Source organism: Solanum pennellii, chromosome 9 (assembly GCF_001406875.1).
Source record: "Solanum pennellii chromosome 9, SPENNV200".
Taxonomy (NCBI): Eukaryota; Viridiplantae; Streptophyta; class Magnoliopsida; order Solanales; family Solanaceae; genus Solanum; species Solanum pennellii.
The window spans coordinates 83,329,515-83,348,516 of NC_028645.1; the positions used below are offsets into that span (position 1 = coordinate 83,329,515).

The 19,002-nt window shown below is 32.4% G+C and overlaps 1 protein-coding gene and 2 pseudogenes across 1 annotated transcript; 2 read left to right on the top strand and 1 right to left on the bottom strand.

Annotated features, from left to right (window-relative positions):
• The first annotated feature begins 7,094 nt into the window (after window positions 1-7,094).
• On the top strand, window positions 7,095-8,992 carry LOC107029490 (annotated as a pseudogene).
• Window positions 8,993-13,452: 4,460 nt separating this feature from the next.
• On the top strand, window positions 13,453-15,412 carry LOC107031713 (annotated as a pseudogene).
• Window positions 15,413-15,953: 541 nt separating this feature from the next.
• Window positions 15,954-18,641, bottom strand: LOC107029848 (cytochrome P450 71A1-like). The gene is made up of 3 exons (XM_015231295.2): window positions 17,753-18,641; window positions 17,217-17,652; window positions 15,954-17,033 (listed from the first exon to the last, which is right to left on the bottom strand). The coding sequence occupies exons 1-3, from the start codon at window positions 18,635-18,637 to the stop codon at window positions 16,861-16,863; spliced, it is 1,494 nt and encodes a 497-aa protein (XP_015086781.1). The 5' UTR covers window positions 18,638-18,641; the 3' UTR covers window positions 15,954-16,860.
• Between the last annotated feature and the right edge of the window lie 361 nt (window positions 18,642-19,002).

Genomic DNA, 19,002 nt, shown 5'->3' on the forward strand with positions numbered 1-19,002 from the left:
CGTGACCATACTTACCTCCTCCACTTTTCCTTTTGATTTATCCATATCACTGATCCGAGTAGATTTTCCATTAGATCGCAATGCGGTAAATTTGGTGAGCTTTCCAGTCTTGAAACCATCTTCCAAAGCTTCTCCCACTTTGACAATCTCGACAAACTTTTGTCCCATCATACACAACATTCTTTCATAGTACTCAGGCTCTTGAGTACGAATGAACATTTCAGTGATCTCACGTTCAGACATTGGAGGTTGAACTCTTGCGGCCTCTTTTCTCCAACGAAAAGCGTATTCTCGATAATGTTCTGTAGACTTCTGTTTGATCTTCTCCAGGTAGTAGCGATCTGGGGCATCTTCTATGTTATGTCTAAATCTTTCCGTGAAATCCCTTGCGAGTGCATTCCAACTTTGCCATTGTTTCAGCTCCTGTGATGTAAGCCACTCCAGAGCTTCTCCACTTAGACTTCGACCGAAGAGACGCATCAATAATGCTTCATTTTTGCCAACTCCACAAGTTGATCACAATAAACTTTCAGATGTGCTAGGGGATTTCCTGTTCCATTAAAAGTGACAAACTTTGGCACTTTGAACCCTTCTGGGAGGTCGAGATTCGGATGGATGCATAAATCCTTATAGCTCAATCCATCGACTTCGGAAATATAGTGCAACTCCTTCATGGCTTTCCTGATCTCTTCTTTCATATTCACCTTGACTACCTCTTCTTTTGACGTCCACTCTCTCTCCTGTTCCTTATAGTGATCAAGCTCGGAACAGTTGGCATAAGGTTCATTTGAAGTTGGGATTTGGAAAGTAGTCTTTTGAGGTATGGGTGGAAAAATGGAAGGATTCTGGGTATTTTGAGTGGCTTGATAATTTTGGGGGAAATTTTGAGGATCGGTATTTTGGTTTGAAGATGGGGGAGGGTTTGAGCATTGTTCGTATTTTGGTTTTGAGGGAGATGGAGGATTTGAAGGTTAGTCTTTTGTGGATGTTGTGGTGCTTGACACGATGTGGTGGCGTGACGGGGATTGGGGATAGTTGAGTCAATCGTTGGAGGATTTTGAGCGGGGTTAGAGAGAAGGTTTTGAACCTGTTCCGCGCTTGGGGGAGGAAAATGGAGCGGAGGTCTTCCATCTCTTGGAGGGTTGAAGGATGAAATTGGATTAGACGAATCTTGCATTCTTTGCATTTCGACCCTCATTTCGGCAATCTGTTGCATCAACTGCATAATTAATTCATTTTTATCAGCGGCGGCGGGTTGAGCCACGACGGCATCATTCACGTCAATCTCCTCATTGTTATCCCCCGTAGTTGTCCTTTCTTTTGCAAATTTTGATCGGGGAAGGAATCTTTAGTGGGCCTCAGACCTTGTGAAATACGGATGATCAACCAACTTATCAACACAGATCAGTTTTAAATACCTGACAAATGAAAAAACTCAAAAGACCAATATGTTAGTGCCTGGAGGTGGTAAATAATACAAGATATCACATATAGGTGTAAACACATAAGAGTTGCTTTACGCGGAGATAAACTGGCTCACAAATATAGAGAAATGATTAACTAGACAGGAATTTGTCTACTCGACTTTGGGATTTAGTGAATAAAATGTCGACTTGCGTCGAGACAAAGTTGACGGTATCTTTCACTACCGTACTTTGATTTTTAATTAAGATGTAACTCTAATTTCCTTGTAAGAGTCGAAAAAGATAAAATTTCTCAAAATTCTTTTGGTTTGAAATGATGAATCTTTTTCTGATATGAGAGTAGTACTAAAGAAAAATGAAGTTCGTTTTTTTTTTTTTTTTGGAAACTGAAGACTCGAAGAGTATTTGGACGCACTTTTGATAGTGACTCGATATTTATGCTTATGGGTTCTAAAAATATTAGAAGAAGAGTGAGCTAGAATATCTCCAAATAAAACAACATATTCAAATAGGCATTTATAAACAAATATTACGCGTTCTAAACAGATATGTGACCCTTTTCTGCCAAGGGTGGGCCTAGCGATTTGAGGGATGTATACGTCATTTTGAAAACCGTATACATCCTTTAAATTTATACACATAAGTATGAACGTCCATTTAGGCCATGGGCCGTTTTGGACTCAAGGCGGTCTTCTAATGGGCCCAACATGCCATGGATATTGGGTCGTCTTAGGCAAATGCGCTATTTCGGGATTTGGTTTAGCTCTATCCTAGGTTTACTAGAATTGTTTTCAAATTGACGGTTACCCGAGTCGGACAAACATCGGGGTGGAGTTATCGAACAACGCCGGATGACCGCATTCCGACTATTTATTCGATACTCCCAAATGATTTCTTGGGTATATCTGAGAGAAGTCGCGGTAAGCCGCGTAACTTCCGTTTCCTAATGCAAACTATTTGCCGTTTGGCGGAAGTTATGCCATGAAATGCAATTTTCAAAAACTAAAGTGTTTAAACAATTAAACAATTATTGCAAATAGTCAAATAGGTTAGTCTTAGGGTTAGAATCCTCCAAATACTCCCCAGCGGAGTCGCCATTTCTGTTTTATCGAAAAATGATTTTTTCGAAAAGAGTTTGTTTGTTTTAAAGGCATTTTCGACTTTTAGGAGTCGCCACTTAATTTTTAAGGAAAAATCAAGAAAACTCATTTCCAAAACAACTTAAACAGAAAAATTTGTTTTGAAAATATTTTTAAAGGGTTCGGGATTCCTATTAGCGTCTTAGGAAGGTTTCGAAAAAGCACCTAAGACGCTCCGCTAACTTACGGTTTTCCGGCGATTAACTTATTTGACTATTTTCGTTTTAACTTTTTGCGAATCTTTTGTTATTTGAACTTATTAGAAAATTACTTAGCCAAGTTCACAAGTTGAAAATTTTGTTGTTTATCTTGTATTTTTACGAGTCTATTTCGAAGCTTAACTTTATTAGAGTTCGTCTAAACAAGTCATGAATTTGAAATATTATCGTTTTTTAAGGCTTAGTTTTAATTTTTTTTAAGTTTGATAAAATGAAACGCGTTCATGGGGGTTTGGATTCTTCTAACCCTAACTAACGACATTCAAGCAAACATATAAAAGAATAATAAAAGGAGAGAGAGAGAGAGAGAGGGAGGGATTTTGGGTCCAAACTCGGGTTCTGTTCGCCTTGACCGAGTTTTGGACCCACCTGTTTTCTTTTGGGTTTTTGACCCATTCCTCTTTCGTACCTGTCCTAGTCTAAACATACAAAATAAATTTCAAGAAAATAAAACAACAAGGGCTTATGCCCATTACAAAATAAAATACAAAAATATAAAAATAAAGTATAAAAAAAAAAACGCCTTCTAATCCTCTTCTTCGAATTTCCTCAATCTTCAAGGAATTTTGAGTTCTTGCACGCCAATTCCATGGCTGGATGACTTGATGAAAGGGAAGATGCGAGTCTTTACGACTCTCTCGAATTGCAAAAGAAGAGTCCATAGAGAACTCAAGCGGTTTTACCTGTCGAGGAGCAGCGACGCCGGGACAATCACGCAGGGAGCACTTCTTCGTCACCCCACTCGAATTCGATCGATATTCAGAACTCAGCGACAACTCGAACTCGAACGATACTCAAGAACAACGAGGTATCTACCTTGGACGAGACCTGGGTGGATATAGGTGTGTGTAGATGACGGAATGGATACAAAATCTCCCTATGACGGATTCAATTCAAAAAAAAACTTTCTCTCTACAACAGGAGGCAAACAGATTTTTCTTTATGTATACCTAACCGAGTCTAAATGAAATCCCCTCCAACCCAGAATTTTTCCCTTAAAATTTTCAACTCTCTGTAATCAAATTCTCTTCCCCAAAAATCCAACAAAAGTTTCAACCCAACAAAAGTTTCAACACAACAAAAGTTTCAACACAACAAAAGTTTCAACACAACAAAAGTTTCAACCCAACAAAAGTTTCAACCCAACAAAAGTTTCAACCCCTTTTCTGGAGGAGAAAAGGGGTTTAAATAGAAGGAGCCAGTTAGGGTTTCGAATGGAAGGCGGGGGGATTTCAGCCCATTTCAAATTTGAAATTCGAAATCTTATCCAAATGTTGAAGAATATGCTCCGAGGATGCTCCAAATTGTCGCATCCCAACAGATTGAGGGCGTGGTGGATGGCCGAGATCAATCTCTCGTCCTTGGCAAACGACGTGGCTCGATCCTACGTTGCCAAGGACGAGCTCGTGTCGCCTAGTGCGTTGCAGGGCTGGCCTAGTGCGTTGCAGGGCTGTGCGAGCTAAGGCTGCAGGGATCCGTTGCGTTGTCTCGTTCACGCGCAATGGAGAGAGAGGGGGAGAGAGAGGAGGAGAGCGTGAGGGTAGAGACGCGGGTTCGCGTCTGGATGCTGATTTCTGGGAATTTCGCGTGAGGGAGGTTCTGAATTTTTTTTTTCTTTTTTCGCGTCTGGGAATTTTGTGGGTTTCTGTTGGGGGTTACGCGCTTGGGGAAGAAGAAGGGAGAGGGGAAACGGGTCGGGGCCGGGTCGACTGAAGGGAAAAAGGGGATGGGCTGGATTTAGGAAAGAAGTGGGCTGGGATTAAAGGTGTTGGGTTGGAATGGGAGAATTGGGCCTCAGAATTGGGTTGGTTGCGAATATACACAGGATATACCGGCTATATACACAACTATGTAAACATTATATCGTTATATTTTCGCAAAATTATAAAACTAATTAATTTAAATTATTTGGAAAATTTAGGAAGCTCGATAATTAATTTATACCGACGTGGGTCAAAATTGGGTGTCAACAATTAGCATAATTAAACTTTTTTTCTTATTTGCTACTACAAATAAATATTTCAAAAATAAGGTTAAGTTGGACGGATTGGTGTATAATCTGTACTTATTGTTTAGCCTATATTGTTCGGTCTATTTTATTCAAAGTGAAACTTTATGCCGATTTATATAATGTCATATTTATTAATTTAATCTATTTTAATTAGTTCATATCCAAACAAACGTCCATATATCACTCCCAAAATTAAATAGTCCCTCCCTTTTATTAAGATACAACAAGTAATATCATATGGTACAAACATGCACTACCTTTTATAAGAAAGATTTATATATCTCTCCTTCTTTAACTTATTTTCGGACACATATTATTAGTCATGAGTACAAATTATTACGTTGTGATATCTCTTGACAAATTAATTATTAGCCAATTTTAACACTTATACAACTTGTGCTAATAATATTCTTTAGTGAAAGAGATATTGATGTGATATACTAAATGATTAATTAGGGTGTAAAACATACTTATGATATATTTGAAAGATTTTATAAGAGATAAAGATTCATATTTGTCTTTTTACTTTCAGAAAAGGAAATAGTGATGATTTATTATTATCATATATCTTTTTGATATATTTATCTTTATCATCTAATTTTGAATACATATTTATTTTTAAACTATTAGCGCTCACATCTCACTCTTGTTATCGCACGTGGCACCTAAATTTCAAGAATTCACCATACCCAGTATTTACACGAAGTCATCCAAAAGGATTAATGTGAATTATCTTAACTTGGTAATCTTATTTCTAGTGCTAAGTTATGCGTAGATAAATAACTGGAAAACATGATTGCTAAAGGACAAAGGTTATTTCAAGCCTTAATTTCCGTAGTCAATAATTTTTTAGGATCTTTAACATAAATACTCGTATAAATTTACAGATTCTTCTAGATGTAGATTATCCACCGTCATACATATCTTATATATATCTATTGATATTTTTAATTTAAATTATTAGGTAGACAGCAATTTAAATTGATTCACTAATTTTAACTTAAGTTATTGAATAGACAACTTCCCATTATTTCACATGTCATATTATATGGTTGTGGAATAATCTTTACATAAAAACAAAACATGAGTAAGTACAATTACATAAAAAGTTAAAATTCTTGAATTGTGGTGAAAAAGCATCTAGTACATAACTAGCTCCATAAAATATTAATCTATAGACAAGTAAGTAATTACTAATGAGTAAATAAAAAAAAGTATACAATTAGTAGTTAAAAGGATTTATTACAAACAACAGACAAAAAAGAGAAGATAAGTTCAATGTCATAATTCTAAATATGGGTGTACAAAAATCGAACTGGAAATCGAGTTAAATTGGAAAAATAAATTGTGATTTGACTTGATTTGATATTGGGAAAAAAAATCTGACTATATTTGGGTTGGGTTGGTTTTAACTAAAAAAAAAAATAACCCGAGACCAAACCAACCCGACATTATATGTATAATTATAAAATTTTATTTTATAAATAAAAATATTTACTTTGATATCAAGAAGAAGCATTGGAGGAAATTCTAGAGGGAGGTTAGCAACTTGCTATGGAGCTGCGCTTTATCATACTTGGCGTGCTAAAAACTCGAAGGAAAAAAACAAACACATGATGTTCTTTCCACTCTTTGTAACCCTTGTTATCATTACTATTCTCATTTTTATTCTCAAACTTTAGTGTTTATATTTATTATACATTTTTATGTCTGTTATTTTTCGTTATAAACTTGTAATGGAGTAGTTGTTTCAATAAAATCTCCCATCTTGTTCCATAGGATGTTGCGGAATTTGGTAGCTATTTGTATGGCTGAACATGTTATTATCTAAATAAAATCCTTCCATTATTTAGCAAACAAAATAAATTCAAATTTTTGGACCCAAACTAAAGCTTTGATATTTTTGAGTTTATTAATTCCTTCCCCTTCTAATAGGAAACAATATCAATCATTTATTCAGTAATCAAATTGCCTTTGTCTAATTAATGTTAATTGTTATGAAATCATTTGTTAGATAAATATATAGAGAATATGGAAAAAAAGTTGATTCATAGAGAAGGAGAAATCATTTTCAGGCTTTAATTATTGTGGCCTGTGAATTTTCCTATGTCATTTCCATTAATATTAAAACGGAAAAGGGCTTAAAATATCCTTGATAAAATTACCCTTCATCCACCTATTGGCTCCAAAATGCCCTTTTCATCCATCTATTGGCTTCAAAATACCCTTATCATCCACCTTTGTGTTCAAAATTGACTACTTCAAAATCAAGTGAGATAAATTAAAACGGAAGAAAATACTATAAATGAAAGAAATAGTAGAGAATCTTAACACAAGATATAGAAAACGAAGTGACTTTTCTTAAACACATGATGTTCTTTCCACTCTTTGTAACCCTTGTTATCATCACTATTCTCAGTTTTATTCTTCCTAAAACCAGAAAGAATAGAAAAAACATTCTACCACCAGGTCCTTTAGGGTTACCATTTATTGGAAATTTACATCAATTTGATGGTTTAACCCCTCATCTCTATTTTTCGAAACTTTCCAAGAAATATGGAAAAATATTTTCATTGAAACTTGGTTCTTCAACTATGGTTGTAGTTTCTTCAGCAAATCTAGCAAAAGATGTATTGAAGACACAAGATTTAGTATTTTGTAGTAGACCTTCTCTTCTTGGACAACAAAAATTATCTTACAATGGTCATGATATTGCCTTTTCACCTTATAATGATTATTGGAGAGAACTTCGAAAAATTTCTGTTGTTCATTTATTTAGTCTCAAGAAAGTGCAATATTTTAGTCTAATTCGTGAAGATGAAGTATCAAGAATGATCAAGAAAATATCTCAGCAAGCCGCCACTTCACAAATTACAAATTTGAGCGATATAGCCATTTCACTTACAACTACAATTATTTATAGAATTGCTTTTGGTATTAGATATGATGAAGAAACACGCGAAGGGAGGAGAGTTAATGAACTTTTAAAAGTGACGGAATTAATGTTGGCTGGTTTTTTTGTCACTGACTATTTTCCTCTCTTAGGATGGATTGATAAACTCTCTGATAAAATAAATAAACTTGAGAAAAATTTTAAGGATTTGGATGAGTTTTATGAAGGACTCATTGAGCAACATCTCAATCCCAATAGGCCAAAATCCATGGAAGGAGATATTATTGATCTTTTGCTAGAATTAAAGAAAGAGAAATCAACTCCAATCGATCTTACATTGGAAAATATAAAGGCTATTATCATGGTAATGACTAATGAACTACTCTATTGTTATAAGCAAGTCTCCTATATAATTGTTATGTATTTATTGACTTGATATCAACACTCTGTCATACAACTAAGTTTTTTCCTTGGTCGTATTTTTTGGTCAAATATTAAAAAGTGCCTTTTTAAACTTAGTAAAATTACGCATGTTATAATAATATTTTCTGATATGATTTAGGATAAAAATTCAATTGATACCACACACTTTCTCTTGCAGAATATGCTAGTTGGTGGAATAGACACGAGCGCAGCTGCAGTAGTTTGGGCAATGACAGCCTTGATATCTAAACCAAATGCCATGAAGAAAGTTCAAGCTGAAATTCGAGAAATGGTTGGTAAAAAGTCCATAGTGAATGAAGATGATATCCGAAATCTTCCATATTTTAAAGCAGTGATAAAAGAAACATTTAGATTGTATCCACCAGGTCCATTGCTAATTGCAAGAGAGACGATGCAAAATACCATACTAGAAGGATATGAAATTAAAGCAAAAACTATAATTCATGTTAATGTTTGGGCAATTGCAAGGGATCCTGAAATATGGGAAAATCCTGAAGAATTTATACCTGAGAGGTTTTTGAATAGTGATATTGATCTTAAGGGCCAAAATTTTGAACTGATTCCATTTGGAGCCGGCAGAAGAGGGTGCCCGGCTGTGGCACTTGGCGTGGCAACCGTGGAACTTGTACTTTCAAATCTTCTTTATGCTTTTGATTGGGAGTTGCCTTGTGGAATGAATAAAGACGACATTGACACAAATGTTTTTCCTGGACTTACAAAGCATAAGAAAGAACCTTTGTGCCTTGTTCCTAGAAATTATCTTCAAAAGTTAAACTAGACCAAACTCCAATGTTTTAAATTAGTTAAATATGTATGTATGCTTTCGTTAATTATCAATGAATAATATGGTTTTATGTCTTTCATTTTTCGTTATAAACTTGTAATGGAGTCGTTGTTTCAATAAAATCTCTCTTATAGTTCCAAAGGATTAAACAAGTATGAGAAAGGAATTTAGTGATATTAACTCCTTTGAAGAAGTATTACACAAAATTGATAAAACTTACCATTGAATCCATCTGGTCGTGCAATAGTATCCTGAGATATATCAAAAACAATATTTTATTTTCAGTTTCACCATCAGAAGACTATTATGCGAATGTCACCTAACTCTCATTAATCAAATGCATATAGAAGTATCTATAACCTCTATCGTTGCAACACTAAGTGCAGAAACTAATATCTTTTTACCAGAAAACATACTTACCAAATCAACCTTGTGTTACTCTATACAAAGTTTTTTCTCTTTACTCTCTTATTCTCGATGCAAAATTTAATTAAGAATTTCTATTGCTTGACAATTAATGAATACGAGAATTTTTAGACGCAATCTAAAGCTTCCACATTTGTGAGTTTATTCCGTTTTCAAATTGCCTTTTGTCTAATTCTATGTAAATATAATTATAGGTGAGGCATTTAAAAGTACAAGATTTAATATTTTGTAGCAGACCTTCTTTTCTTGGTCAACAAAAATTGTCTTACGATGCTCAAGATATTGCATGCTTTGTCACCTTACAATGACCATTGGAAAGAGCTACGTAAAATATGCGTTAGGTCATTTATTTAGTCTAAAAAAAGTGCAATCTTTAATTTCAATTCGTGAAGATGCAGTATCAAGAATGATCAAACAAATATCTCAACAAGCTGTAACTTCCCGAATTACCAATTTGAGTAGTATTTTGATTTCACTAATGACTACAATCATTTGTGGAGTTGCTTTTGGTATTAGATATGATGAAGAAACACATGAGAGGAGGAATTTTAATGAACTTTTAAAAGTAACTGAAGAAATGTTGGCAGGCCTTTTTGTATATGTTATTTTCCCCTCTTAGGATGGATTGATAAACTCTTCGGAAAAATAAATAAACTTGAGAAGAATTTTAAGTATTTGGATGAATTTTATGAAGGACTCATTGAGCAACATCTCAATTCCAATAGGCCAAAATCCATGAAAGGAGATATTGTTGGTCTTTTGCAAGAATTAAAGAAAGAAAAATCAATTCCAATCGATCTTACATTGGACAATATAAAGGGTATAATCATGGTAACAAACTACTTTATTTGTATCTATTTTATAAAGTTTTCGAATGCATGAAGATATAGTTTGTTGCTATGTTTTTATCCTCTTATTTTCTCTTGTAGAATATGCTAGTTGCTGGAACGGACACTAGTGCAGCTACAATAATTTGGGCTGTAAGTTTCACTGTTGCAACACCAAGTGCTAGACCTCGAGAGACGAATTCAAAATTTTGATTTTTTTTTTTTTAAATATGGTTCAAAATACAATAAGAACTATATTTCTACTATAACTTTTCATATTTTTCATATATAGTCTACGTGAAAATTCTATATAAAAATTGTGGATTCAATTGAACTTATAATTGTATGAATTATATATTCAACATTGAAGTGGATTAGTCAGATAAAGAAAATAGACACCTTGTTTCTTATAAAAATAGCTTAAAATAAAATTATATTTCAACAAAATTTAATTTTAAAAAAAAAAACATTTATATTGATTGGATAACTTTATAAGCATTTAAATATCAAATTGTAAATTAAAAATATAACATGAAATTAAAGATGTTAATAAATATCAAATTTTGTATGGAATGAATATATTGTAATTCTTACCAAATTTGGAGAGTAATTTTCTAAAATTAGTTGATTTTAACTACGATTATGATATTTGTTCATATGATATAATTTTGACCTTTAAACTTTTAATATAACACGTATCCCTAATCTAGTCATGTACTTGACGAAATGGAGGAGTAATAGAGAAGAGCCAGATCCCAATTAAATAATTTTGATGGGCTTTTTGGGCCTAAACTTAGTAAGTTAGCCCAAACACAAACTAACACTTGGGAGGATGTATTAGGTGAGATGTATAAAAATAATATTTTTAATTATTTATAATTAAACTTTTTTTCTTATTTGCTACTACAAATAAATATTTCAAAAATAAGGTTAAATTGGACGGATTGGTGTATTATCTGTACTTATTGTTTAGCCTATATTGTTCGGTCTATTTTGATTCCAAGTGAAACTTTATACCGATTTATGTAATGTCATATTTATTTATTCAATCTATTTTAATTAGTTCAAATCCAAACAAACATCTATATATTACTCCCAAAATTAAACAGGCCCTCCCTTTTATTAAGATACAACAAGTAATATCATATGGTACAAACATGCATGCACTACCTTTTATAAGAAAGATTTATCTATCTCTCCTTCTTTAACTTATTTTTGGCCACATATTATTAGTCATGAGTACAAAGTATTACGTTGTGATATCTCTTGACAAATTAATTATTAGCCAACTTTAACACTTATACAACTTGTGCTAATAGTATTCTTTAGTGAAAGAGATATTGATGTGATGTACTAAATGATTAATTAGGGTGTAAAACATACTTATGATATATTTGAAAGATTTTATAAGAGATAAAGATTCATAATTGTCTTCTTACTTTCAGAAAAGGAAATAGTGATGATTTATTATTATCATATATCTTTTTGATATATTTATCTTTATCATCTAATTTTGAATACATATTTATTCTTGAACTATTAGCTTTCACATCTCACTCTTGTTATCGCACGTGGCACCTAAATTTCAAGAATTCACCATACCCAGTATTTACACGAAGTCATCCAAAAGGATTAATGTGAATTATCTTAACTTGGTAATCTTATTTCTAGTGCTAAGTTATGCGTAGATAAATATCTGGAAAACATGATTGCTAAAGGACAAAGGTTATTTTTAAACCTTAATTTCCGCGGCCAATAATCTTTTAGGATCTTTAACATAAATACTCATATAAATATACAGATTCTTCTAGATGTAAATTATCCACCGTCATACATATCTTATAAATATCTATTGATATTTTTAATTTAAATTATTAGGTAGACAGCAATTTAAATTAATTCACTAATTTTAACTTAAGTTATTGAATAGACAATTTTAATTAATTTCTTTTGATTTTGTTGTGTTACTTTCATGAATCGTGACCTGTGTCCCATTATTTCACATGTCATATTATATGGTTGTGGAATGATCTTTACATAAAAACAAAACATGAGTAAGTACAATTACATAAAAAGTTAAAATTCTTGAATTGTGGTGAAAAAGCATCTAGTAAATAACTAGCTCCATAAAAGATCAAGCTATAAACAAGTAAGTAATTACTAATGAGTAAATAAAAAAAAGTATATAATTAGTAGTTAAAAGGATTTATTACAAACAACAGAAAAAAAAGAGAAGATAAGTTGTTATAATTCTAAATATGAGTGTACAAAATCGAATCGAAAATCGAGTTGAATCAGAAAAAAAATTGACTAATGGTTTGGTTTGACTTGGTTTGATATTGGAATAAAAAACCTGACTATTTTTGGGCTGGATTGGTTTTAACAAAAAAAAATAACCCGAGATCAAACCAACCCGACATTATATATGTAATTATAAAATTTTATTTTATAAATAAAAATATTTACTTTGATATTAAGAAGAAGCATTGGAGGAAATTTCAGAGGGAGGTTATAGCAACTTGCTATAGAGCTGCGCTTTGTCATACTTGGCGTGCTAAAAACTCGAAGGAAAAAACAAAACACATGATATTCTTTCCACTCTTTGTAACCCTTGTTGTCATCACTATTCTCAGTTTTATTCTCAAACTTTAGTGTTTATATTTATTATACATTTTTATGTCTGTTATTTTTCGTTATAAACTTGTAATGGAGTAATTATTTCAATAAAATCTCCCATCTTGTTCCAAAGGATGTCGCGGAATTTGGTAGCTAATTTGTATGGCTGAACATGTTATTATCTAAATGAAATCCTTCCATTATTTAGCAAACAAAATAAATTCAAATTTTTGGACCCAAACTAAAGCTTTGATATTTTTGAGTTTATTAATTCCTTCCCCTTCTAATAGGAAACAATATCAATCATTTATTCAGTTATCAAATTGCCTTTGTCTAATTAATGTTAATTGTTATGAAATCATTTGTTAGATAAATATATAGATAATATGGAAAAAAAGTTGATTCATAGAAAAGGAGAAATCATTTTCAGGCTTTAATTATTGTGGCCCGTGAATTTTCCTATGTCACTTCCATGAACATTAAAGCGGAAAAGGACCTAAAATATCCTTGACAAAATTATCTTTCATCCACATATTGGCTCTAAAATGTCCTTTTCATCCACATGTTCGCTTCAAAATACCCTTATCATCCAACTTTGTGTTCAAAATTGACCATTTTGAAATCAAGTAAGATAAATTAAAACGAAAGAAAGTACTATAAATGAAAGAAAGAGTAGAGAATCTTCACACAAGATATAGAAAACTAAGCGACTTTTCTTTAAAAAAAAAAAGAAAGAAAGAAACACATGATGTTCTTTCCACTCTTTGTAACCCTTGTTATCATCACTATTCTCAGTTTTATTCTTCCCAAAACCAGAAAGAATAGAAAAAACATTCTACCACCAGGTCCTTTAGGGTTACCAATTATTGGAAATTTACATCAATTTGATAGTTTTACCCCTCATCTCTATTTTTCGAAACTTTCCAAGAAATATGGAAAAATATTTTCATTGAAACTTGGTTCTTCTACTATGGTTGTAGTTGCTTCAGCAAATCTAGCAAAAGATGTACTGCAGACACAAGATTTAGTATTTTGTAGTAGACCTTCTCTTCTTGGACAACAAAAATTGTCTTACAATGGTCAAGATATTGGTGTGTCGCCTTACAATGACTATTGGAGAGAACTTCGAAAAATTTCTATTGTTCATTTATTTAGTCTCAAGAAAGTGCAATATTTTAGTCCAATTCATGAAGATGAAGTATCAAGAATGATCAACAAAATATCTCAGCAAGCCGCCACTTCGCAAATTACAAATTTGAGCGATATAGTAATTTCACTTACAACTACAATTATTTGTAGAATTGCTTTTGGTGTTAGGTATGATGAAGAAACACGCGATGGGAGGAGATTTAATGAACTTTTAAAAGTGACGGAAGAAATGTTGGCTGGTTTTTTTGTCACTGACTTTTTTCCTCTCTTAGGATGGATTGATAAACTCTCTGGTAAAATAAATAAACTTGAGAAGAATTTTAAGGATTTGGATGAGTTTTATGAAGGACTCATTGAGCAACATCTCAATCCCAATAGGCCAAAATCCATGGAAGGAGATATTATTGATCTTTTGCTTCGTTTGAAGAAAGAGAAATCAACTCCAATCAATCTTACTTTGGAAAACATAAAGGCTATTATCATGGTAATGACTAGTGAACTACTCTATTGTATATACACAAGTCTTTTGTATCGTTATGTATTTACTGACTTGGTATTATCACTATGTCACACGACTAAGTTTTTTCCTTAGTCATGTTTATGATGCGGTCATAATAAAAAGAAACTCTTTTGGTCAAATGTTAAGAAGTGCCTTTTTAAACTTATAATATTACACATGTTATAACATTTTCTTATATGATTTAGGAAATAATTTCAATTGATATGAAATGTTGCATTTAATTTTATCCATACACTTTCTCATGTAGGATATGCTAATTGGAGGAACAGACACGAGCGCAGCTACAGTAGTTTGGGCAATGACAGCCTTGATATCTAAACCAAATGCCATGAAGAAAGTTCAAGCTGAAATTCGAGAAATGGTTGGTAAAAAGTCCATAGTGAATGAAGATGATATCCGAAATCTTCCATATTTTAAAGCAGTGATAAAAGAAACATTTAGATTGTATCCACCAGGTCCATTGCTAATACCAAGAGAGACGATGCAAAATACCATACTAGAAGGATATGAAATTAAAGCAAAAACTATAGTTCATGTTAATATTTGGGCAATTGGAAGGGATCCTGAAATATGGGAAAATCCAGAAGAATTTATACCCGAGAGATTTTTGAATAGTGATATTGATTTTAAGGGCCAAAATTTTGAGCTGATTCCATTTGGAGCAGGCAGAAGAGGGTGCCCGGCTATGGCACTTGGTGTGGCAACTGTGGAACTTATACTTTCTAATCTTCTTTACACTTTTGATTGGGAGTTACCTTGTGGAATGAAAAAAGAAGACATTGACACTGATGTTTGGCCTGGACTTGCGATGCATAAGAAAGAACCTTTGTGCCTTGTTCCTAGAAATTATCTTCAAAAGTTAAACTAAACCAAACTCCAATGTTTAAATTAGTTAAATATGTATGTATGCTTTCGTTAATTATCAATGTATAATATGGTTTATGTCTTCCATTTTTCGATATAAACTTGTAATGGAGTTGTTGTTTCAATAAAATATTTCTTATAGTTTCAAAGGATTATACAAGTATGAGAAAGGAATTTAGTGATATTAACTCCTTTGAAGAAGTATTACACAAAATTGATAAAACTTACCATTGAATCCATCTGGTCGTGCAATAGTATCCCGAGATATATCAAAAACAACATTTTAATTTCAGTTTCACCATCAGAAGACGACTGTCACCCAACTCTCATTAATCAAATGCATATAGAAGTATCTATAAGCTCTATCGTTACAACACTAAGTGCAAAAACTAATATCTTTTTACCAAAAAACATACTTACCAAGTCGAACTTGTGTTACTCTTTACAAAGTTTTTTCTCTTTACTCTCTTATTCTCGATGCCAAAGTTAATTTAGAATTTCTATTGCTTGACAACGAACGAATACAAGAAATTTTAGACGCAATCTAAAGCTTCCACATTTGTGAGTTTATTCCGTTATCAAATTGCCTTTTGTCTAATTCTATGTAAATATAATTATAGGTGAGGCATTTATTCTCAGTTTCCTTCTTCCTAAAGCCAAAAGGAGTAAATCTAGCAAGAGAGGTAATGAAGACACAAGATTTAGCTTTTTGTAGTCGGCCTTCACTTCTTGGCCAACAAAAGTTGTCTTACAATCAATGTTATTATCCCAATAGGCCAAAGGAGATATTATTGATCTTTTGCTCCAATTGAAGAAAGAAAAATCAACTCCAATCAATCTTACTTCGGACAACATAAAAGGCTATTATCATGGTAATAATCTACTCTATTTGTGTCTATTTTACTTGCTCTCATCGGCTAAATATTAAGAAATGCCTTTTAAACTTGCGCTTTTAATTGGGAATTGCCATGTGGAATGAACATAAAGACATTGATACTGATGTTTTGCTTGGACTTGCTATGCATAAGAAAAAACCTTTTTGTCTTGTTCCTAGAAATTATTACTAGAAACTAAACAAACCGTGCAATAAGGTCACCCATAACACGGCTCTCGGCCATGCTATTCAATAATATTGAAAAAATGGTAGTGTAAGGTAACAACTAGTATGGAAAACTGGTCGACTTTGGAAGCCTTCACCCGTACCGAACTTCAACGTTTAAATTAATTAATAATGTATGCTTTTGTTTGTCATCTGTATTTTAATATATGGTCGTATGGTTTTATGCCTGCTTTTTTTTTTTTTTTTTAACTTAGTACCCTTTTGAGTGCTTATTAAACATCAAATAGGCCAAACTACTCATCAATAGAAAATATTGTTCAAAACATAATAATAGAAAATGAAACATAAGCTTTGTAATATTCATCTCAAAAAAGGAAATTACATTACTACTTATATAAGAATTGGAAAGGGGGAAACACTCTTCCAAATATTCATATTCTTATTCTACCTTCTATTCCGCATGCACAAGCTATCACTAAAATAGTCTACATATAATTTTTGGGGACAAGGCAAAGATCATTTTTCTTATGCATAGTAATTCCGCGCAAACTCTCTGTGTCGATATCTTCAATGTTCATCCCAAAAGGCAACTCCCAATCAAATGCATATAGAAGGTTTGATAGTATAAGCTCCACTGTTGCAACACCAAGTGCTATACCTGCAGAGACGAATTCAAAATTTTGAATTTTTTTTAAAAATATGGTTCAAGATACGATAAGAACTATATTTCTACTATAACTTTTCATATTTTTCATGTATAGTCTACATGAAAATTGTATATAAAAATTGTCGATTCAAATAAACTTATAATTGTATGAATTATATATTCAACATTGAATACCTGGGCAACCTCTCCGCCCTGCTCCAAATGGGATAAATTCATAATCTTGACCCTTAAAATCAATGTTATTATTCAAGAATCTCTCGGGTATAAATTCTTCTGAATTTTCCCAGTACTCAGGATCTCTTGCAATAGCCCAATAGTTTACGCGAATTGTTGTTTTTGGTGGAATATTATACCCTTCTAGTATTGAATTTTGCATTGTCTCTCTTGCCACTAGGATTGGAGCTGGTGGATACAATCTAAATGTCTCTTTTATTACTGCTTTGAGATAAGACATATTTTGAGTATCATCTTCATTTACGATGCCTTTTTTCCCCATTGTTTTTCTAACTTCTTCTTGAACTTTGTTCATGGCTTTTGGGTTCTTCATTAAGGCAGTCATAGCCCAAATTACTGTAATTGCGCTAGTGTCCGTCCCAGCAAGAAATAAATTCTACAAAAACATATAACTTACTAATAGGAAAATAATAGAGATGAGAGACATGCGTCTTATTTAAAATTAAATGCATGTACATTAAGGCATAGTTTATTACCATGAGAATTGCTTTTATGTTGTCCAAAGTGAGATGGATTTGAGTTGATTGCTCCTTCCTCAATTGTAGCAAAATATCAATCATATCTCCTTCCATGGATTTTGGCCTATTGGGATTGTGATGTTGCTCGATGAGCTCTTCATAAAATTCATCCAAACACTTGAAATTCTTCTCAAGTTTATTTTTCATTCCAGTAAATTTATCAATCCAACTTAAAGAAGGAAAAAAATCGGAGACAAAAAAGCTAGCCAAAATATCTTGAGACTCATTCATAAGTTCATCAAATCTCCTCTTTTCATGTGCTTCTTCATCAAACCTAATACCAAAAGCAACTCTACAAATAATTGTAGTTGTAAGTGAAATCACTATTTTGCTCAAATTGGTAATTTGTGAAGCGGCAGCTTGGTGAGATATTTTCTTGATCATTCTTGAGACTTCATCTACACGAATCGGACTAAAAGATTGAACTTTCTTGAGACTAAATAAGTGAATCAAACAAACTTTTCTAATTTCTCTCCAATAGTCATTATAAGGTGAAAATACTATGTCATTACTATTGTAAGACAATTTTTGTTGGCAAAGAGTAGAGGGTCTACTACAAAATGCTAAATCTTGTGTCTTCATCACTTCTTTTGCTAATTTTGCTGAAGAAATTACAACTATTGGAGTAGAACCAAATTTCAATGAAAATATTTTTCCATATTTTTTTGAAAGTTTCCAAAAATAGATATGAGGAGTTACACTATCATATTGATGCAAATTTCCAATGATTGGCAAACCTAAAGGACCTGGTGGTAGATTGGTATTTCTACTTATTTTGGTTTTGTTAACAAGAAAAATGAGAATAATAGGAAAAGCTACTAAAAGTAATAGAAACAACATCATGATTTTGTTGTGACACTGCCAAATGCAACTTCGAATGTAACCTATAAATAGATCTTCTATATAATGAATTGCTTTTATACACATTTTTTTTTGTTCAAATGAAATAAGAAATATTTGAGAATGACATCACTACTTAATCTCGAAGCTAACCATCACCTCGGGTTGTGAATCTCCAAGTTTGTTTAGGTATGCAATGACATAACTTGTTAAAATATTTTAGAATATGATATCTGATAATATAATTAAGTAAATAAAAGTATTTTAATTTTAATAATTACGTTTTTAGATAGATAACCACAAGTTCGGAGGTTCAAGTCTTCCTTCTAGCGATTTTCGTTTAATTATAATATTAATAAAAGACCACT